The following is a 21,458-nucleotide window of genomic DNA, read 5'->3' as shown; positions in this document are numbered from 1 at the left end:
TTTCTGCATCGTCCCAGGGACGCACCCGTCCTAGGGACCCCTAATATAGGTTTTATGTAATTAAGGTTTTGGAATGGTTATTATCTTTGAAAAATTATATTGGTGGTGGGGCTATGTACATTAGAGGTGCTTTTGGAAGTCTTTGCTTTGCAACAACTCCTTCACCTTCTGTGCGATTGGATCTGAAGTGTCCTCGTAGGCTTGAGGGAGCTTTGCGTCAGAACCCATCAAGTTCTCCAAGGTGCTGGCAAAGTCGAGACCCTCGCGGGTGGTGATCTCAGCCAGACACTTGACATCTTCTAAAGAGTGCTTATTTATGTATGAAAGCCACAAGTCAAGCACTTCTGGGTTGGCATCGTAGGCAGTCAAGTGTTGGTTGTATGTGATTCTCAAGAAGTTCTGCTTCGTCTTGGCGTGAGCGAATGGCGACTTGATCACAGTATACAATCTGCGTTCCGTCTTCACCTTCTTCACACGGGAACATGGAATTCCCAAGTAGAATGCTGCTCTGGCGGCGAACTCTGACGCTCTGGTCAAGTTTTCCTCGTTGAAACCTCTGAATTTGAGTTTGGCGACCTGGTGGCCATGTGTGGGCGGAAGTCTCAAGGGCTTATATTGCAAAAGTTCGACATTAAGTGGGACATCTTCCATCAGTTTGATCTTTGGCTCGGCTGAGTACTGCTTGTCCAACAAGTTCTGTCTGAACTGTTCATCCTGGGCCTTTCTGATGGCCTCCTTCTCCTCGAACTCCTTTGGCAGAAGGAAACCTTTACCCTTGTTTAATGCACGAGGGAAAGACGAGAAGGCACGTCTAGAGACGTTGATCCCTAGGATTTGGCGGGTCAACATTATGGTTCAATAGAGCTTGATCAACAGCCTTCTCTGGAAAAAAAATCTCAGTCAAATTTGATCACGTGCGGGAACTACGTCTGAATTGAAGGTCCCTAGGATGTCACCCAAATGACGAATTGGCAAGTATTTTTAAAATGTAGAAGCATTATGAAACCATTTGGATTCAATTTGCTGTCTTTTTTATTAACCTTGTATACTTGAACTCGAAATGTAGCTACACATGGTAGAACGCTATACTCAAATACTGTCTAAATCATAATGAGCATTCCTTGATTTCTAAAAAAATTATTTAGAAAATCAAATCATTCCATTAGTGTCTCTTTCTTTTATCTTTCTTTTTAAACCCTCTCGTTACTTTGTCACTCTGTTGGTTTTGTGGAGAATTTTGCAACCATTAAGTAGTACTTTTCGTGCCGCGCAGATCATCACTGAAGCTCATCAACTACACTATGGGAAAATCGTCCAAGGACAAAAGAGATATCTACTATCGAGAGGCCAAAGAAAAGGGCTACAGAGCGAGATCTGCGTTCAAGCTTCTACAAATTGACGAGAAGTTTAATATCTTCGAAGGCGTAAACCGTGTGGTGGATCTATGTGCTGCTCCGGGTTCCTGGTCCCAAGTTCTTAGTCAAAAGCTTAATGAAAACAAGAAGGACGGTCAAGATGCTAAAATTGTGGCAGTTGACCTCCAACCTATGAGTGCTATTGAAGGCGTGACTTGTCTTCAGGCTGATATCACTCATCCAAAGACGTTACAAAGTATATTGGAGCTTTTCGGAGGTGAACCAGCTGACCTTGTCGTCAGTGACGGTGCTCCAGATGTTACTGGTCTACATGATCTTGATGAGTACATTCAGGCACAGCTTATATTGGCTGCGCTTCAGCTCACAACTTGTATTCTTAAAGAAGGGGGTACGTTCATTGCAAAGATCTTTAGAGGAAGAGATATAGATTTACTCTACAGTCAGCTAGGGTACTTGTTCGACAAAGTTGTGTGTGCCAAGCCACGTTCTTCTCGTGGAACATCTCTTGAAGCGTTTGTCGTGTGCATTGGTTACCGCCCAAGGCCTGGTTGGAACCCTCGTCTTGATCTCGATAAGTCCACAGAAGAGTTCTTTGAAAACGCAGGTATTGGTAAGAGCTACATCAAAGAAAACTTTGATACCGCTGATGAAGAAGAACGTTTCATCCCTGCTTTCGTTGCTTGTGGTGATTTGAATGCTGGAGATTCAGACGCCACATACGAGTTGAACTCCAGCATAGAAAAACAAAATCTTAGGCCAGTACAGATGCCTACGGCGCCACCTTACAAGAAGGCCTTGGAAATGAAGAGAAAAGGTGAGCTCGTAAGACGATAAGCAGATACAAATGCAATTAGCATTGAAAATTCTATTTAGATATCTTCCATAATTTAATTAGATGGTTCAACGGAAGAAGCTTCCTCTGCCTTGGTGGTAGCATCTGGCTTCAATGTTGGGAACAACAAGACCTCTCTGATAGTGTTAGAGTCAGTCAAGAACATGGCCAATCTGTCGATACCACATCCCCAACCAGCAGTAGGTGGCAAACCGTATTCCAAAGCGTTACAGAAGGTCTCGTCAACCATCTGGGCCTCGTCGTCACCCTGGTCCTTCTGTCTGGCCTGCTCCTCGAATCTAGCTCTCTGGTCGAATGGATCGTTCAACTCAGTGTAAGCATTACAGATCTCCTTGGTAGCAACGAAAACCTCGAATCTCTCACACAAACCTGGGATCTTTCTGTCCTTCTTGGCCAATGGAGACATCATTTGTGGGTGACCAAAGATGAAAGTTGGGTTGATGCAGGCGTCTTCAAGGTCACCGACCAACTTGTCCAACATTCTGGCATTGGTCAATGGTGGAGGACAGTCGAGCTTGTTGTCGATCAAGATCTGCTTCAAGAACTTGCCGGTCTCCTCAGTGTGCAATTGGTCTCCTGGTGGGAACTTAACGTTGTAGACCTTCTCCAACTCCTCAATCATGTTAACTCTCTTCCATGGTCTAGCGAAGTCCAAGGTCAAAGCCTTGCCCTCTGGACCCTCTGGGTGGTAGGTGAGCTTGTAGTCACCAGTGATCTCCTTAACCATCTCAGAGAACAACAATTCGGTCAAGTCCATCAAGTCGTAGACATCAGCGTAAGCCTGATAGAACTCACAAGTAGTGAACTCAGGGTTGTGGGTCATGTCAATACCTTCGTTTCTGAATTGACGGCCAATCTCGTAGACTCTGTCCATACCACCGACAACCAACTCCTTCAAGAACAATTCAGGAGCGATTCTCATGAACATATCAATACCCAAGTCGTTGTGGTGGGTAACGAATGGCTTGGCGGTAGCACCACCAGCAATGACGTTCATCATTGGGGTTTCAACCTCGGTAAAGTCTCTCTCGTCCAAGAATCTACGGATGTAGGTGATGATCTTGGATCTGACCTTGAAACGGTCTCTGACGTTGTCGTTCATGATCAAGTCCAAGTATCTCTTTCTGTATCTGGTTTCCTGGTCCTTGATACCGAAATGCTCGACAGGCAACATGTGCAAACATGGGGTCAAGAGTTCAATGTGCTGAGCAAAGATAGAAAGCTCACCCTCACCACCCTTGGCTGGGGAGGTTCTACCTGGGTAACCAACAACACCAATGATGTCACCTCTCTTCAAGTTGTCGTTGATCTTCTCGTAAGCCTCAAGAGACTCGTAGTCCTGGGCCTGGGCCATAACCTGGACCTGGATACCGTCACCCTTCAAGAAGTAAAATCTCAACTTGGAACCAGACTCTCTCTTGTTCATGATTCTACCAGTAAGGCTAACCTGGGTGTCCTTCTTGGTTTCACCTCTAGACAACGAGGAGTACTTCTCCACGAACTGAGGGATGGTGCTGTCTCTGTGGAACTTGTGAGGGTATGGGTTCAAAACAGAGGAGTCAGACTCGTAAGTGTTTCTGTAGTCATCAATTTGACGGGATCTCTGCTCGAAGTACTGGTTAGGGTTCAAGTCAGCCATGTTCTCCTTCTTCTTTGGCTGCTTGTCCTTGTTCTTCTCAGCCTTTTCAGCCTTTCTGGCCTCGATTTGTCTAGTCTTCTGTCTCTTCTTCAATTCGGTCTTGCTGACGTACTCTCCTGTAACATCGTCAAGGTAGGTCTTGGCGACCTGTTCGGTCACTTGGTCCACTGGGTCAGACATGGTATCGGTGTTGATAACGACTCATCGAAAATTTTTCGCTATTTGTTAGGCATGCACGCAGGTACTTTGGGGAAACGCCAAAGCCATGAGTCAGGCCGTCTACAATCTATGGGAAACGTAAGGGGAGGTTCTATATAAGATGATATAATCAAAACTAAAGCTTTTAGCTTACTTTTGTTTGGATTCGTTTTTATACTAGACTTTTTGGTTTGTGGTTTTGTAGCCTACTTCCCAGATTATGTTAATACTGCAAATTGCGAGTGACAGATTAAGCTTCCCTTGCATTGAGTATTGATGATTTTGACGAAAAAGCATAAAAGAAAGATGAAAATTCCAAGTCATGTTAAAGTTGACATTTAACATATTTTAGTAACAACTTTTCACAGGAAATTATTAGAGGAAACTCAGTGGATCACGTCAAATGGTCGAACGTACCCAGGTGGCTCTCAGTAGAGATGCACAAAACGATAACAAAAAGGGCAAAAAATTTCTTAACACATCCAATAGTGCCAAAATCAATTAAATACTTCTTTATATAAAATTCTAAGCTCCTAGCGCCTGGAAGTATGTGGCTTCTGGTTATCAGGTTTGCAACCATTTAAAACTACGGTGTACGGGTCTCCACAGGCGGTCCTACGCTACGTGAAAATTTCTCGCTATGGAGACCATCCTCGAGTAAGCATGGTTCAGAAACAACAAGGCAAGGTGTACGAGGCTCCTACGGCCACCACCATTAACATCGAGGGATCGGTGATCTTGTCTATTCTTAGACACACATCGGAAAACTTCCCTTCCTTGTTCTCGGGCTCTCTCATGGGCTTTGAAGACGATGAAGGTACCATCGATATCACCCACGCATACCCATTCCCTTACCCAGATCAATACGAAGGTGGATCCTTCCGTTCAAAGAGTGGATCAAAGTACCAGCAGGAAATCTTGGAGGCCTTGAAGTCTTTGGATGAGGGTGTTGAGTTCCAAGGCTGGTTCCAGTCTACTGTGTCTGGTAACTTCATCACCTCCTCCTTGGTTGATGCCGTTGCCCAGCAGCAGCTTAACAACAAGAACTCCTTCCTTTTGGTTCACAACATGGTTTCCGTTGGCAAGGGCGTGGACTTGAAGGCTTTGAGATTGTCTGAGAACTTCCTCTCCACATACTTGGACGGCAAGTGGAAGACCAAGGATTTGGAGAACCACAAATTGTCTTACCTCAATATCTTCGACGAGACTCCAATCCACATCCACAACCAGAACTTGGTGAACTTGTACTTGGCTTCTAGCAAGGAGACTACCTTGTCCAACGAGTTTGACACCTTGAACTTCTCCTCCAACTCAAACATCACCACGCAATTGTTGGAGAACTTGTACAGCCAGATTGACTCGTTCAACTTTGACCAGACCAACTTCAACTACTACCAGAGAATCTTACAGAAGGAGCACACTAAGATTCTTCAATGGAAGCAGAACAGAAAGAACGAGAACACCGAAAGAGCCAAGATTGGTGAGTCCGAGTTGAACCCAGACGAGTGGCAGAGTATTTTCAAGTTGCCTACTGGTCCTTCGAGATTCAACAACACTTTGTATTCTAGAGCCATCGACGAGTTGGCAGACGACATTTTGAAGAAGTGCGACCAAGAGTTGATCAAGAGTTTCGCTATTGAGAGAAAGTTGACTTCTAATTAATCATGCATGGGATGAACGCTGCCAACTAGGGCGGCAGTGTAGAGTTAAGCAGTTTAGCCTCGGGCCCCGTGGCAAACTCAGGTCATAGTTAATACTATAAATTTGATGAAAATCGCATCTGTTTCATAAGGCAAATCACAGCACCTATGTTGCTCAATCACGCACTTATGTACCACAGCGTAAGTGTTTCTCAAGTAGGACAATACCATACATACAGCACACACGAGTCAGAAATGTGCGCTACAGGATGGGACGAGTCCACCTTTAGTCCAAGATAAGGCGATTTTTTTGAACTGTAAAACTCGTAAACCCCCTCTATATCCATCAAATTCCCAACAGTGAACCTTAATCTTTCCCCCCTTGACGACATTGATAATCAGCGAATGACAAGATAGCTGTTCGGGATGACGGAACCTGTGTGCGTCTGCAGGTTCCAAGCCCGAGTAGTAGTTTTATCTGTCTAAGGTTACTAATCATATCTTTCCCAAAGACCTTCTTTTATTGATCAAGATGGGGAAGCCAAAAGTACGTATAGTTTTTTGTTTTATGAGTGGAGCGTCGTGTTCAGCGGCCCAAAGCAGAACATCACTAACAAACAGTATATTCTTTTAGTCAGACACGGTGAATCAGAAGGAAATTGTGATAAGTCGGTCAACAGACACACACCCAACCACAAGATATGTCTAACACAACAAGGACATAGCCAGGCCAAGAGAGCTGGTCTAGTGCTTCGAGAGTTCCTTGAACAGTTTGACGAAAAGGATGGAGCCAACGCGAGGAATGTGCTCTTCTACACTTCGCCATACTTACGAGCTCGCCAGACTTGCAAAGACATTATAGATGGGATCCAGGATCTAGAAGGCGTTCAGTACCATGTCAAAGAGGAAGCGAGGATGAGAGAGCAAGATTTCGGCAATTTCCAGAGCACTCCAGAAGAGATGGAAAAGATCTGGGCGCAAAGAGCACACTACGGTCACTTTTTCTTTAGAATTCCTCATGGCGAGAGCGCTGCCGATGTTTATGATCGTATTGCCAGTTTCAACGAGACACTTTTCAGGCAGTTCCACCAGGATAAGTTCCCTAATGTGTTGGTATTGGTGACGCACGGAATTTGGGCAAGAGTGTTCTTGATGAAGTGGTTCCGTTGGAGCTACGAAGATTTCGAGTCGTTAAGAAACATTCCTCATTGCCATTTCCTTATCATGAAGCAGCAAGCATCTGGACGGTACTCTCTTAAGACGCCGCTCCGAACATGGGATGATTTACGAGATCTGGATGTCGAAGAGGAAATCAGCAAGGAATTCGTCCAAGAGGTAAACTTCAATTCCATGAACAAGCTCGATAATCCAGACGATATGGACATTCACAGCATCATTCGGGCTCAAGTAGAGGCTATTGAAGAGAACCGCCAGAAAGACAAGCAGATCAGAGAAGACTACAAACATACCTTGGCGACCAAACTCTCACAGGAAGATCAGAGTACTCAAAACAGCACCGAAGATGTTCTGGCCTTGTGAGAACACACTTGAGCCGAACGATAACCACGGTCCATGGTTAAACCAGATGCATACTATGTTCAGTATTCAGTATGGCGAACCATTTGCCGTTTGCTAGTCGCATAAAGGTACTGTCGTCTAAGAGCATATCCTCAGTCCATGACGTCAGAAACGGATAAATTCAGCACCAAACTGGTGACACCGTTTTTCTGCAATTTTTCTCTCGTTTTTCCACGGACAACCTGAAGTCAGTTGCCTAGTTATGATCCAATGCTCTAGCCATTTCGCATTCACAGGCTCGGCCCAACGCTTCTCATACCCGCTTGACATCAGTACAGGACTGGTAGCACCCGGGGGTCCTCGGAGGGTACTGGCCCACGAAGGAGACCGTCTGGTGAGGTTTCCTCTGCATATATAACGAGCAAAGTCCACCGAAATTCTGGAGACCCCATATTCCATTAAAAGGAACTCAATTACATCAATTACACATCAAAATGTCTCGTCAATTCTTCGTCGGTGGTAACTTCAAGATGAACGGTACCAAGGAGTCCGTTAAGAACATCGTTTCTGGCTTGAACTCTGCTGACTTGCCTAGCAACGTCCAGGTTGTCATTGCCCCACCAGCTACTTACATCGCTGTTGCCGTTGCTGAGAACAAGCAGAAGACCGTTGCTGTCTCTGGTCAGAACGTCTTCAACAAGTCTTCTGGTGCTTACACTGGTGAGATTTCCCCAGATCAATTGAAGGACTTGGGTGCCACCTGGACCTTGACTGGTCACTCTGAGAGAAGAACCATCATCAAGGAGAGCGATGAGTTCATTGCTGAGAAGACCAAGTTCGCTTTGGAGCAGGGTCTTTCTGTTATCTTGTGCATTGGTGAGACCTTGGAGGAGAGAAAGGCTGGTGTCACTTTGGAGGTCTGTGCCAGACAATTGGACGCTGTCTCCAAGATTGTGTCTGACTGGTCTAACATTGTTGTCGCTTACGAGCCAGTCTGGGCCATTGGTACCGGTTTGGCTGCCACCCCAGACGATGCTCAGCAGACCCACAAGGACATCAGAGCTCACTTGGCCAAGACCATTGGTGAGGACGCTGCTAAGAAGATCAGAATCTTGTACGGTGGTTCTGTGAACGGTAAGAACGCTCCAGAGTTCAGAGACAAGGCCGACGTTGACGGTTTCTTGGTTGGCGGTGCCTCCTTGAAGCCAGAGTTCGTCGACATCATCAAGTCCAGAATGTAAGACGGACGTCACGGTATATAAAATGACTATACATTGTAAATGTTAATGCTATTGTTGTAGAGAAGCTCTTGGGCATTGTCAGCCGACCAGCCTCTGTGGCTGCAAACAGCTGATGTGATTCCTTCTGCATGTTCAGCGTACTCTCCATCTTTGTCCAGCAAGAAGAAGCGATCTATAGGCATGTCCGTCTCTAGTAGAATCTGCAGATCGTCAAGGATATCTAACACATTATATAACGTCGGAAGCTTCTGCTCAGCGGCATTGATGTAGTTTGAAAAGGAGAAAAGTAGCTTTGTAGGTTTCTTGCGGTACTCTTTCACCCACGACTGAGCCTGCTCAATCGAACCCGTATACGAGTGAAGAATTACCGCTGGAATACTATCATAAGCAGAAGATTTAGCCAACGAATCAAAAAATGCCCCATGTGCTTTAACGCAATGTAATGACACCGGAACATTGAGTTCATTCGCAAGCTTTAGCTGCTCGGTGTATATATGCAACTGATGGTCCATTGTGACCTTTGAATTCGAAAGCCTAACGTTCTCTGTAATCTCCTGGTTCCCATAAAACCCATTGGTAGGAACCCTGAATAACTTATCTAGCCCCAACTCGCCAATGCCATATTTCCTACCCTTCGCCTTACACACCTCGGCGCACTCTCTTATCCTACCCAAGAACTCATAGAAATCGAAAGGCTCTGGAAGAACATCCAAAAGTTCCAGAGAAGGCGCTGGCTGCAAAACACGATTATAATGTTCAGCCTTGGTGCCAGCGCTTACACGAAACAAATGGCTATACCACGGGTGCACACCATAATAAGGCACTACACTATCACTGCTCAACATGATGTCATGAACAGTGTCTAGATCAAAGTAACTCGTGGACATGAGACAATAAACGCCCAAGGGCAATTCCCGTGCCAACCTATCCGCCTCTTTTCTGGAATGCTCCATCAGAAGATGGCAGTGATTGTCCACGAACATTGGCAACTGGAGAGTAATGGGCTTTCTAGAAAGTTCAATACTTTCCGCGTCCTACTACTTTGACTGCGGCGGAAGGTACTGGTGCCTCACTGTGGAAGGACCAGGAACAGACTCTGGGCCACGAGGAAAGGGTGGGCCGAGGAAGTAGTGAAGCCAGAGGCTCGGGTTCGTCCCAGAGAAAATTATCGAAACAGTTTTGCTCTTCAAGTAATTGTCGGTCCACTGGAGGCCTGACCGTATAGGGAAATGTGTATACGCATGCAGGTCTGTAGGCTGATTCTGGCCCGCATGGGTTCATTGCTTGATAATGGGCAGTAGTGAAATATATATAACATAGGGCAATTGATCGCACCGGGGGTCCCTGGACTAGTTTATTTACAATTAGTGTTGAATTAATCATTTTCCCTAAGTTAGCTAATCTTTTCCATCAGCTGCAATGCCTGTCATCATTGGATCTCTGTATGTATAGCCATAGTCGATGCCTATCCAGACCACAAAGCATACTAACCTATCTAGCTTTTTGCCTCACACGGTGAAGTTTGAAGTGACCGCCAGCGAAACGGCCTCTGAAGCGACTACGTCTCTTGATCCTGCTATAGAGGCTCCGAAACCGTTTGCTGCTGGGAAGCAGCATTCCATTGCGAATTCAATCCTCCCATCCTTGAGCCAACCAGCCTTGACTAACCAGGCTCTGGCAGATACGCCTCCGCCATTCCTCAAACGAAATGAGCAAAGTGCTTCGGTACAACAATTTTTCAAGAACCGTGACGCTGCTGATACTTCTTCAGGCAAACATCATGAAAAGCCGGCTGCTCACTTGATCCAGCCAAAGTCTCGGTATGATGCGAAGATGATCCCAAGCCTGGTGGTGGAAGCAAAGAAGAAAGGTGACGATTTGGGTTTATCTAGCCTTAAGTTTAATACTTCCACAACGAGCTTGCCTCGCACGACTTCCTCAACCCTTTCAGCTACAAGGTCGGGTTCGACTTCTCAGCCGGACTTTGCTCCGGCGGGTGTTCCTCGGGGCAGAAACTCTTTCGGTAAGTTCGCTGGCTATTCGGTGAACCAGTCATCTACCAGCTCATTGGCTGTCACAGAGGAAGAGGATAATGCCCCGTCTGTCTTCAGACCCGCTTCTAAGGGTCCTGCTATTCAAGACGATGAAGAAGAGGAGGAGACGTTCACAGATGAACGTTTGGCTCCTTACGGCGGCTTTTCCAGGCCTGACTTGGAAGAAATCTTCTTAAACCAACAAAACGTTTTCGAAAATGCTCCTTGGCAGATCGTCCCATCTGACAGTGGTAACGGCTCCTTATACAAAGCTGTGGACTTGGCTCACAAAAAGGATGTCATTAAGCTGTGTAAGTGGGTTGGCACTTTATCGTCGCCAATGGATGCAATTCCTCAGCATATCTATCAGGACATTTGCAAGAAATTGAGTGACGACTACGACTGCGAGACTGTGCATGTCAACGACATAGTCTTCCAGGGACATTATAAGTCATTCTGCAAACAAATTTTATGGCCAACTTTGCATTATCAAATACCAGATGACCCTAAGTCTAAGGTATTTGAAGAACATTCCTTTAAGCATTACAAACGCTTGAATCAGCTTGTTGCTGATAAAATAGTCGAAACTTACAAGAAACTTAACCAAGGCCTTGACCCTGCTGATCCTGATAATATGATTTGGATTCATGACTATCACTTGCTTCTTGTCCCTGCAATGATTAGGGAGAAGCTCCCCGATGCTAAGATCGGTTTCTTCTTGCATGTTTCCTTCCCATCTTCTGAAGTTTTCAGGTGCTTGGCACAGAGAGAAGCTTTACTAAAGGGTGTATTAGGAGCTGATTGCGTTACATTCCAAACTGATGAGTACGTGAGACACTTCTTCCAAACCAGTAGTAGGCTTTTACTAGCTGATACCAACGAGCTTGGAATTATTCATAACGGTGTGTTCACCCGCGTGAATACTATTCCCGTTGGTATTGATGCGCCATCTTTGAAGGAGGATCTCATGAGCCCTGCAGTGGTCAAATGGGAAAAGCTCATACGTGAGCGTTGGAAGGATCTGCTCCTCATTGTTTCGAGAGATAAGCTTGATAAGTTAAGGGGTATCAAGCAAAAATTACTTGCTTATGAAGCTTTTCTTAAAAGCAACCCAGAATTCATCGAAAAGACCGTACTTGTCGAAGTTTTTATCGGTTCTTCTTCTAACAGTGATTACAAATCCGAAGTGATGCAAATCGTCTCACGCATAAACGCTTTGGCAGATAACATTTCCATTGCACAGCCAGTGGTTATTTTGGAGCAAGATATTGATTTTGAACAATACTTAGCATTGCAGCATGAAGCTGCCGTTTTCATTGTCGCCAGTTTCAGAGAGGGCCTCAATTTAACATGCCATGAGTTTGTTGAGGCTAGCACAGATAAGCAATCTCCTCTCATCTTGTCCGAATTTACTGGCTCCTCCCACCTTTTGGATTGCAAAGGAGAAGGCGCAATTCTTATCAACCCATGGGATATTAGAAATTTCAGCAAAGCCATCAAGTTAGCTTTGACCATGTCTGCAGAAGAGAAGAAGCGCAGATGGGAGAACTGTCACCAAGTTGTTCTTAAGCACAAACCGATTGACTGGATCAAAGATTGTTTAACTAGCATTGAGGAAGCATGGAAGACTGATCATCTCAAAACTCAGACAAACAAGAAGCCATTCGATCAAGATATTTTTGATAGGTTCTATGAATCCACTGATGGCCACAGGCTCTTTGTCATCAACATTGATACCTCTTATTCCCATGATGAGGTCGGACAAAAGTCTACCAAGGGTTTTGCAAATCTCGGGAGAATTGCAAACTTGTTAACTGGTTTAACGAGTGACCGCAGGAACTATGTTTTCATTATCAGCATTCTCAAAACCGAGGACCTTGAGCTGATATTCAAGAATGTTCCGAACTTGGGTTTAGTGGCTGAAAGTGGTGGCTTCATTAAGTTGGTTGGACAATCGAAGTGGATCTCCATCGTTGATAAAAAGGAAGTGAACAATTGGATTCCACAAGTCACTCTGTTGGTCAAGTCGAAAGCGGAAAGACTTCCGATGTCGACTGCTATTGTCGAAGAGTGCACTGTGAGATGGCTTGCTGATTCAGCGGTGAAGGAAGATCCAAAAAGAAGCATGGATGCCATGGGTGATTGCATTCAACATATTAATGATATTTACGAAGAGACAGAGGGTATTCATGCTACTTTGGTGGATAATTCTGTCGTTGTCCAACAGAAAGACATTTCTATGAGGGCTATGAACTTTATTGTTGCATGCTATACCACAACTGTGCCAGCGTCACAATTAGCTGAAAGGTTCCAAATCAGACGAGTAGCTTCTTTCCATGAGAACTTTAACACCATCGTCAGGTCGCCTTTACACGAGAAATTCGATTGGATTGATGACGATGACAGACCTAACAAGGCGCAGGCACTTTTCTATTCAGGTGGATTGACTTCCATTGATGAGGCCATCTATGAGTACACGAACAGCCTAGAGAAAGACGATGTGTTGCAATCTGCAATTTCTGTGGCGATCACTGGCGGACAAGTGAATGCAAGGTCTTCAGCACTTTACAGCGTTCTAGGCAGAAATGAATTATTGAGTATTATCACTTCGAGATGATATAGGTTTGGCTCCTGTTTATAATTGGTAAATAGTTCTTAAAATTGCTTGTCCTTGTAACTAGCTGCAGCCAAGCTGTTGAGCTCGTCAAAGGCAGTAAAGAATTCATGGTTTTGTTTGTCAGAAATCTTTTCTACTCTGTTCCAGTAGTAGTTTGCGAACTCGTCTTCAGTGACAGCATTTGTTCCACTAGGTCTGTTCACAACCCAAAGAGTTTCTTTCAGCTTCTTGTGAGTCTCTCTGTCATCTTCCATACGAGCTAAAATTTGCTTCTTCGTGAGAACAAATTCGTTGCCTTTCTTAGCTTGATCAGCACCCTTGGATGGTCTTATAGAGAAAATCTCATCTTCAGTAACTGTATCTTCACGAACTGGGCCATGCTTCAACAACCGAAGTCTTTCATACTGACTTTGCTTTCTCTTTCGGAGCAAGATATCCCAAGCCTTAATAGCAGGGTCCTGTTCTTCAACGTCAACATCGTCAAGCTTGACTTCAGGATATGGGATATTTTGATCGATATTCTCTTGTTCTTCAGGAGGAAGTAAAAGACCCACGGAACGGTACTGCTTTTCAAAGTCAGCATAGTTGATATTGAGTGATTCGGAAATGTTCTTCATGTTGTTGAAGATATTAAAAAGATTGGCGTTATTCGTAGACGGAAGGACCTTGAGTATGATCTTTGGCAATGCTGTTTTGAGGTTGTGAACATATGGGTAATTGTAATGTGAATTGGCCTGCTGGGAAATGTAAAATGATTCATGGATTAAAACATCAATAAACTGGAAGATAGTAGACTTGGTATTGAGGTCGACCTTTGGGTCGTCTAGGACATCCATGATAGCATAGAATAGATAGTCTTCGCTTTCGGAATTCTTCAATGCAAAATGGGCCGCACGAAGAAGCGATTGCATGTTGGGAGCAAGCACTCGAAGGATTTGCACGAATTGTGAACTTGTTTCAAAAGAATCCATGTTGTGTGTTGATGTCTTAGCTGCTATTTACTACTTTGAAGATGGCTATATTGAAAGTCTCAGATACACACCCGTACACCACAACTATTCAACCACCAGGTCTCCAACCACGAACCAGGCATTCAACATCTGGTAATTTTCTTTAGAGTTTCGTCATAATAAGTACTTTAGTACATTCAAAGACTACTTACATTAGCCTTCGGTTGTTTGCCTTACTTGGAACTCTATGGTTGCAAAATATGACCACTAAGCTTTAAGCTGTCCGTAGGTACCCAAGAACAAACCCCTGATAGATTTACGTCTCCTCGTGCCCTTTATACTATATGTAGCTTATATTAGAGCGGCCTTTGGAAAGACTATTACCATAGCTTGCACTACTTAGTCGTGTGGATAGGGTTCAAGACACCCGTGCACCTACTACCTCCATACAAAAATTTTTTTCCTTCGCAATCTCTTATGAGCCTATAACTCTTTCTGCTTATTCAAAAATGGGTAAATCTTCTAAAGGAAAGGGAGGTAAAAACAGAAGAAAGGGAAAGAACGACAATGGTGGTCAAAAGAGAGAATTGATCCACAAAGACGAAGGTCAAGAATATGCCCAGATTACCAAGATGTTGGGTAATGGTAGAATCGAAGTCAGTTGTTTCGATGGCGAAAAGAGAATGGGTCACATCAGAGGTAAATTGAGAAAGAAGGTCTGGATGGGCCAAGGTGACATTATCTTGGTGTCTTTGAGAGATTTCCAGGGCGACCAGTGTGATGTCATCCACAAGTATAACTCTGATGAGGCTAGAACTTTGAAGAACATCGGTGAGTTGCCAGAAACCGCTAAGATCAACGAGACCGACACTTTCGGTGCCGACGACGACGAGGAGGTTAACTTTGAGTTCGGTGATAATGATGATGAGTCCGAGGACGACGGTGACTTGGATATCGATGATATTTAAACAGAGTCCATTGCATTCGATTGTACCATAATATACAGATACTTTGATACACCATATGTTTCGTAGAACTAAGTGCTACATACTCGTGTTAAACCGTGAAAAAAATTGTATTCATAAACTACTGCACCCATGCAAAATTAAATATATTAAAAGTAGCAAAAATTAGTTGACCAAAGCAGAAGCGGTGGCAGACTCGTACTTCCAGTTTGGAGGCAAGACGGCGACGGTTCTGTAGTATCTGGCCAATCTGTGGATTCTAGATTCGATCAAAATCAATCTGAACTTAGAGTCCTTGTCCTTTCTGTTTCTCTCCAAGTGCTTTCTGACAGAGACAGCCTTCTTAATCAAGAAGTACAAGTCCTCTGGGATCTCAGGAGCCAAACCGTTAGACTTGAGGATTCTCAAGATCTTGTTACCGGTGACAACCTTAGCCTGGGAAACACCGTGAGCATCTCTCAAGATAACACCAATCTGAGAAGGAGTCAAACCCTTTCTGGCGTACTTGACAATCTGCTCAACAACCTCGTTAGAGGAGAGCTTGAACCAAGCTGGAGCGTTTCTAGAGTATGGAATGGCAGAAGAGCTGATACCCTTACCCTGAATATGTTAGTAAAATAATTTCCCACAAAAGGACCTACCCACAGAGGGTGGCCTTGAAGATCACAACTGGTAACAGCCAGGCGAGGTTCATATTGCTGTAGCTCAGTGAGCTAGTGTGGGTCAGGAAATCACTCCATCGACACCATCAGCAGAACCATCGAGCCCGAAACTGCTCCTTGGTCTACAAATAGTGGAATCGACCAGCAAAACGTACTAGTTTCGTAAAATGGCAGTGGCATCATGTAGCAAAAGCGGAACTCTCCTTCAAGGGGAAAGGACTTTTGACTAAGACCCAAGTACTGCCGAAACTGTACACCGAATCGACCCAAAATCACTATTCAACCAAACCATGTTGTTCACTAGAACACAATATTGTCACATACAGAAGAATGCATACGACCCATGGCTGATAATTCTTTTTGTTGATAGAAGTTGAGGTGAGGTTTGAAAAGTGGGAACTTCGCACCTTATAAGGGTTTGAAAAATTTTTCTCACGGGAGTGTGTGTAAGACTACAACTTTTTCACTGAGACTCAGAACCATCCCATCCGTGCAGAGATGTACGCAGGCGTGATGAGATATAGCCCAGATCTGGCTTTGGAACCCAAGGTTAACATCCCCAGCCTATCCATCTCATAGAAACCAAGTAGAAAGTATTTCTAGTATAGTCAGCTCAACAACTCCACGCCTTGGCCAACTGAAAGGTTCAAAAATATTATTAGCAATTAGACATGCATTCATGATCTATTTGAACGTATGCCAAAGTTGCTTCACCGCAACGGCAACTTTATACTCAATTATAGATTCTAAACCAATTTCTCCTCAAGTTCTTCGAAATCCTCCTCTTCTTCAATTTCAATAAGTCTGTAGTTAGTAAAACCTTTCCTCATCCTTTCATCAAATATACATACTTGTTCACACCAGCCTTCTCTCTGAAAAGCTCAACGGCACCAGCGTAAAGCATCTTGTTTTCCTGTCCTGAAGTTGGAGGCCTCCAGTAAAGCAAAACAAATGGACTCTTCACTCTGCCATCAGAAAGCTTCAAAGGATATGATAGAAGGACATAACGAGCACTGTTATCTGGAAGCTCTTCCACAAGCTCTTCGATGTTATCAATTGGGGTATCATTATCCTTGATTATATTATTTGACCCTTTGTCAATGGAGTCTAAATATGTTAGTAAGCTCTTAATGATCCGATTGTCTAAAACATACAAATGACAGCTTGCATGGTGTCCGCTCTGGCACTAGCAAAGCGGAACTTGCGAAGCTCAGCAAGCGTTTCGGAACTGAAGTTGTATAAAGAAGCCTGGCGTTAGTGAAGATCCCCATTTCGTAAATTGTCTAGACATACCATCGTGGCACTGGATATGTGTCGCTCTGCAAGGCTGATAAGTTGTAGTAGTACGACTGATATCGTGCGCGCCGAATGTGGGTGCTAATAAGTACACCAAAAGAGGTGAAATTGTAAACAAGGCTTTCGAGCGTTAGCTCGAAAAGGCTTCTTTTGCATTGTTTTGCGTAGTTTTGTTTTCAGCCATTTCTTTGACCCATTCCCAAGAGAAGTGTTATTCCTTTGCTGACACTATCAGTACTGTTCTTCTTCTTTGCCCACCATGCCCAAAGCGAGACTGCCAATCCCACTCATTGAGTTTTTAAGAAGTATGTATTTGAAAGGGGAAACATCCCGTTGTTCGGAATTGCAATTCGGTACTAACCTGCTCTAGATAGAATCTACTTGGGCGCTTACGATTACGCTCCTAATGATACTGTTGACTTGGTTTACTTTACGGTAGAGGATGCATTGCCATATAATGCTTTCCACTTGGACTTTGGTCCTCTTCACATCGGCAGCTTGTATAGGTTTGCTGTCAGTCTACATAACATCTTGAACGAAGAAGTCAACCAGGGGAAAGGTGTGGTCTTTTATAGTTCGACTTCTCCAAAGGAGAGAGCCAATGCTGCCTGTTTGTTGTGCTGCTATATGGTGTTGGTTCAACTGTGGGCACCACATCAAGTCCTCCAGCCAATCTGCCAAGTTGATTTCCCCTTCCTGCCATTCAGAGATGCTGGATACTCCAATGCTGATTTTGAAATAACCATTCAAGACGTTGTTTATGCCATGTGGAGAGCCAAGGAAAGAGGTATGATAGACTTGACTACTTTCAACTTGGAAGAGTACGAGCAGTACGAAAGAGTCGACCAAGGTGACTTCAATGTCATCTCCAAAGACTTTATAGCATTTGCATCTCCTCAACAGAAAAAGCCTGGTGTTTTGAATGAACCTTTTAAGAAAGTGCTTAGCTTTTTCATCAACAACGATGTTCAGTTAGCTGTGCGTCTCAATTCCCACTTGTACGATGCCAACGAGTTCACCAAACGCAATATCCAGCATATCGATATGATTTTCGAAGATGGCACTTGCCCTACTATGGAATATGTCCAAAAGTTTATTGGTGCTGCTGAATGCGTTATCAACAACGGTGGTAAAATCGCCGTCCATTGTAAAGCAGGTTTAGGGAGAACAGGATGTCTCATCGGAGCCCATTTGATTTATACCCACGGCTTCACAGCAAATGAATGTATTGCTTACATGAGAATGATCCGTCCAGGAATGGTCGTGGGTCCTCAGCAGCATTGGCTCTATTTACATCAACAAGAGTTCCGTGATTGGAGACATACCATGTGCCTTGACAACAGAGCAGATGCTTTCATTGGCGGTCTCTTCCCATTGGTATCATACAATAACTTCAAAGCTAGAGCAAAGGAAGAAGCAAAGCAGAAGAGATTACAGCAACAACAGCAACAGCTCAACTCTTCATACATGAGCCACTTCGACTCATCCTTCACCCACACACCAGTAAGAAGAAGAAAGATTAGTGAACATCTTGCAAGCAAAATCCAAGGTGCTGTTCCAATGGAGTCACCTGGCCAGCCTAGAAAATACGAAGAAGCAGACACCTCTTCTGTTCTCGACGTTATAAACAACTCCGATGAAGACAACCAAGCAATCTCTATGCAAGATGCTGATTGTCATTCAAGTGGCGTTGAACAAGAGATCAACAACGCCGATGGTGAGATCGTCCATAGCTCTCCTAAGAGAGACACCGGCGACCACAGAATCTTGCGTTCAATCTCCACAAATGCCCAGCAGCTGCCTATGCTGATGACCAAAACTACTACTACAACCACGACACGCACCATCAGCACAACGTTAACCTCCAACCCATCATCACCTAATGGATCAAAGATGCTCAAGTCTCGCTCGAGCACCAAGATTCACAGTGGGCTTCTTCCTGGTAAGAATGTCGGGACAAGGATGCACTCTGGTGGCATCAGAAAAGTTAGCGGCAAGAAATACTGAAGAGGATTAACCAACCTTCAGCCGCTCTTCGTTCGTTTTTGGTAGCATGACTTCTATTCATCTTTTGTATTATTTCACATTAAACTAATTATCTACTCCTGTTGTTCACCAAACTCTGATTCCTCAATACGGAACTCCTGGTCATCTGCGAACTTGAATGCAATTAAATCGTAGTCATTAAACACGAGATCTTCTAATTGCTTATCGTCCTCCACTGGGTACCACTGGTTCTCATGTGGAGCACTTCTGTCTTTAGGCAAGGCAAGCAGCAAGTCTTCAGCAGTAACCTCCACGCCTTCTTCTTCTGGAGGTGGAATACCTTCCTCGTCCACATCAAGGTTGTCGACTATACGTAGTCCCCCAGAAGAGTTAATGGCATTCTTCAAAGCAGTGATGAGTGTTTCTTGGTTAAGCGTCTTCTTGTCGAGAATCAATGGAATCGAATACGTCGAACGAGATCTCTTGAACTTGAGAATCGTAACCGGCGTACGTGCTTTAGGCGGCTTCTGTTAGTATTTAGGCTTGACACTAGGCATTGGGCTGACGTACCATGACTGGTTGTTACTGATAAAGTATGGTTACCGCGCAATGAGATGTAGATTGATGGAGTAGCACATTGTGGTAGAGAGATATCATAGTGGCACCTGGACTATAAAAATCGTTGAAAACTTGACAAAGGTATTGATTGTTAAAAACCACAAATTATACTTTTACTTTGATTTCGCCATGGTACCTCCCCCTACAAGTGTTAAGAGCATATGGCTATCTATCACTACGCGATGGGTATCGCTGCGAAAAGTATACTTGATCATAATAGTTAATGGTAACACGAATATCTGCCCGTAACCACGAGGAACTGATTAGGGCTCTCTATAGGGGCCTAATACGAGGGCTATACAAGACACAGAAGCTACCCATAATTGTCGATACTTCCATCGAGACTGACCCCAATCTACTACGAGAACTCCAGAAAGTCTCAGTGAACCCGAGTCTATATGGAGAGTTCCTTGCCAGTGAACTCAAGTACTATATCAAAGAAAAAGCTGCATCTCCAACACCCTCCTCTGTAGGGCTATATACTCGTCTCAGTAAGGGAGAGAGTCTATGTGAGATATTTCAAGCTATACAACAGAACCCTTCACAACCTCAGCATTGGCATCTGGCAATACAACAATTGATCCAGTTCAGAGATGATCTGTTTCGTCGCCAGAAATGGAAGGCATTTTACTACAAAAACCGGAAACAGATAGACGAAGAACGCAGGAAACCTCAACGTAATAAGAGACAAGGGCGTGAACCAGGTATGCCTACCCCAGAAAACACCAGACGGGCCTTTAAATCCTTAAAGTCCAATGAGCGGCTCAAGAGATACAAAAAAGCCATGAAGGAAAGCGAAGAAGATGCTAATTTTGTTGTCAGAAACTACCTCAAGAAACTCCAGCTTGAAGGTCGTATACCCAACCCATACAAACTACCATATGTATCCGACACTTTAACATTGCAATCGGTCAATCTTCCGGACCCCAAAGCACTAATTCCTGGCTCAACCAAAACTTTTGTCATGGAGCAGGCCTATGACAAAGAATACATAGACGCTATCATCAAGCCAGAGGTCGAGTACCTCATCAACACATCGTTCATGAAAGATATTGATGAGCAAATCAATGTCAAGGGCCCACAAAAGCTGGTGATTAATTTCACTAATGCCGGAGTTCTGGCGGCATATTACCTCGGGCCACATTCTACCAAGAGCAAAATGAAAGGCATTGCACTTACCATCAAACGTCTGACTAGGCTATCTAAGGTAAGACATGTTTGGAACATGAAGTCTACCGATAAAGTGGCTATAGCCCACGAAAAGAGGGTCGGCAATGGCTACGCTGTCCAGGGAAGCAAAGGCTATTCAGGCGAGGAGATCATGTTTACGCGAGAATACTACGAGGAGTTGATGAAAGCTGAGGCGGACTGGGAGGCATTAATGGATGATATCAGGAACCACGATAACATTGGCAAAATGCCGCCTTTACATGAAAGGAAAGAGCAATACAGGAAGGTCTGGCGCAAGTCGCTTGACATAGCATCTGAGTACATCGATAAGACTCTCAAGGAAATGTCGTCTGCTCATCAATTGCTGGACAGAATCTTTCGCCAACAGGCTGCACTTCAGAAGGCATTGGATGAAAAGTATGAGAAACGGGCTAAGAGGTACTCTCAGCTTCTAGATGTTCTAAAAGAACAAGACGTCTTTATGCATTCAGAGATCATCAACTTCAAAGACCCTGTACTGAGAGGATTTGATGTCAATTTGGAGGAGGATTCCTTCAAAAACGAAAAGAATAGAGGCGGTGTACCTGAAGTAGAACGGTTGAATATGGGCAAAAAGCTAGGTGACTATCTTGCAATGTTCAATTTCAGGTTCTACCAAATGGGCCGCAGGTTTCGTGAGCGCTTCAAATTTTAGAG

General features: G+C 44.3%; 13 protein-coding genes across 13 annotated transcripts; 7 read left to right on the top strand and 6 right to left on the bottom strand. All coding sequences in view use genetic code 12, as the record gives it.

The window, feature by feature from the left end:
• Positions 1-120: 120 nt before the first annotated feature.
• Positions 121-849, bottom strand: CXQ85_001872 (mitochondrial 37S ribosomal protein uS10m; the record flags this gene model as incomplete). Its single annotated transcript, XM_025485568.1, has 1 exon — positions 121-849. The coding sequence occupies one exon, from the start codon at positions 847-849 to the stop codon at positions 121-123; it is 729 nt and encodes a 242-aa protein (XP_025341033.1).
• A 452-nt stretch (positions 850-1,301) lies between these two features.
• Positions 1,302-2,210, top strand: CXQ85_001871 (tRNA methyltransferase; the record flags this gene model as incomplete). The annotated part of the gene is made up of 1 exon (XM_025485567.1): positions 1,302-2,210. The coding sequence occupies one exon, from the start codon at positions 1,302-1,304 to the stop codon at positions 2,208-2,210; it is 909 nt and encodes a 302-aa protein (XP_025341032.1).
• Positions 2,211-2,263: 53 nt separating this feature from the next.
• Positions 2,264-4,048, bottom strand: KRS1 (lysine--tRNA ligase; the record flags this gene model as incomplete). Its single annotated transcript, XM_025485566.1, has 1 exon — positions 2,264-4,048. The coding sequence occupies one exon, from the start codon at positions 4,046-4,048 to the stop codon at positions 2,264-2,266; it is 1,785 nt and encodes a 594-aa protein (XP_025341031.1).
• A 681-nt stretch (positions 4,049-4,729) lies between these two features.
• Positions 4,730-7,245, top strand: CXQ85_001869 (uncharacterized protein; the record flags this gene model as incomplete). The annotated part of the gene is made up of 2 exons (XM_025485565.1): positions 4,730-5,712; positions 6,432-7,245. 2 exons carry the CDS (start codon positions 4,730-4,732, stop codon positions 7,243-7,245), a joined length of 1,797 nt encoding a protein of 598 aa, XP_025341030.1.
• A 473-nt stretch (positions 7,246-7,718) lies between these two features.
• Positions 7,719-8,465, top strand: TPI1 (triose-phosphate isomerase; the record flags this gene model as incomplete). The annotated part of the gene is made up of 1 exon (XM_025485564.1): positions 7,719-8,465. The coding sequence occupies one exon, from the start codon at positions 7,719-7,721 to the stop codon at positions 8,463-8,465; it is 747 nt and encodes a 248-aa protein (XP_025341029.1).
• A 26-nt stretch (positions 8,466-8,491) lies between these two features.
• CXQ85_001867 (putative endodeoxyribonuclease) lies at positions 8,492-9,352 on the bottom strand (the record flags this gene model as incomplete). The annotated part of the gene is made up of 1 exon (XM_025485563.1): positions 8,492-9,352. The coding sequence occupies one exon, from the start codon at positions 9,350-9,352 to the stop codon at positions 8,492-8,494; it is 861 nt and encodes a 286-aa protein (XP_025341028.1).
• Positions 9,353-9,926: 574 nt separating this feature from the next.
• Positions 9,927-13,115, top strand: TPS3 (trehalose 6-phosphate synthase/phosphatase complex subunit; the record flags this gene model as incomplete). The annotated part of the gene is made up of 1 exon (XM_025485562.1): positions 9,927-13,115. The coding sequence occupies one exon, from the start codon at positions 9,927-9,929 to the stop codon at positions 13,113-13,115; it is 3,189 nt and encodes a 1,062-aa protein (XP_025341027.1).
• A 38-nt stretch (positions 13,116-13,153) lies between these two features.
• Positions 13,154-14,086, bottom strand: CXQ85_001865 (uncharacterized protein; the record flags this gene model as incomplete). The annotated part of the gene is made up of 1 exon (XM_025485561.1): positions 13,154-14,086. The coding sequence occupies one exon, from the start codon at positions 14,084-14,086 to the stop codon at positions 13,154-13,156; it is 933 nt and encodes a 310-aa protein (XP_025341026.1).
• Positions 14,087-14,574: 488 nt separating this feature from the next.
• On the top strand, positions 14,575-15,033 carry TIF11 (Tif11p; the record flags this gene model as incomplete). Its single annotated transcript, XM_025485560.1, has 1 exon — positions 14,575-15,033. One exon carries the CDS (start codon positions 14,575-14,577, stop codon positions 15,031-15,033), a length of 459 nt encoding a protein of 152 aa, XP_025341025.1.
• A 162-nt stretch (positions 15,034-15,195) lies between these two features.
• On the bottom strand, positions 15,196-16,988 carry CXQ85_001863 (40S ribosomal uS15 domain-containing protein; the record flags this gene model as incomplete). The annotated part of the gene is made up of 5 exons (XM_025485559.1): positions 15,196-15,630; positions 16,445-16,496; positions 16,544-16,799; positions 16,847-16,940; positions 16,986-16,988. The coding sequence occupies 5 exons, from the start codon at positions 16,986-16,988 to the stop codon at positions 15,196-15,198; spliced, it is 840 nt and encodes a 279-aa protein (XP_025341024.1).
• Positions 16,989-17,247: 259 nt separating this feature from the next.
• On the top strand, positions 17,248-18,995 carry CDC14 (phosphoprotein phosphatase; the record flags this gene model as incomplete). The annotated part of the gene is made up of 2 exons (XM_025485558.1): positions 17,248-17,293; positions 17,359-18,995. The coding sequence occupies 2 exons, from the start codon at positions 17,248-17,250 to the stop codon at positions 18,993-18,995; spliced, it is 1,683 nt and encodes a 560-aa protein (XP_025341023.1).
• Positions 18,996-19,087: 92 nt separating this feature from the next.
• On the bottom strand, positions 19,088-19,547 carry CXQ85_001861 (uncharacterized protein; the record flags this gene model as incomplete). The annotated part of the gene is made up of 2 exons (XM_025485557.1): positions 19,088-19,501; positions 19,545-19,547. The coding sequence occupies 2 exons, from the start codon at positions 19,545-19,547 to the stop codon at positions 19,088-19,090; spliced, it is 417 nt and encodes a 138-aa protein (XP_025341022.1).
• Positions 19,548-19,815: 268 nt separating this feature from the next.
• Positions 19,816-21,456, top strand: CXQ85_001860 (uncharacterized protein; the record flags this gene model as incomplete). Its single annotated transcript, XM_025485556.1, has 1 exon — positions 19,816-21,456. One exon carries the CDS (start codon positions 19,816-19,818, stop codon positions 21,454-21,456), a length of 1,641 nt encoding a protein of 546 aa, XP_025341021.1.
• Between the last annotated feature and the right edge of the window lie 2 nt (positions 21,457-21,458).

The sequence above is a fragment of the Candidozyma haemuli genome, assembly GCF_002926055.2.
Source record: "Candidozyma haemuli strain B11899 chromosome Unknown C_2014730914, whole genome shotgun sequence".
Classification (NCBI taxonomy): Eukaryota; Fungi; Ascomycota; class Pichiomycetes; order Serinales; family Metschnikowiaceae; genus Candidozyma; species Candidozyma haemuli.
The sequence above is the reverse complement of the archived record's forward strand: the minus strand, read 5'-3'. Positions and strand labels throughout refer to the sequence as shown.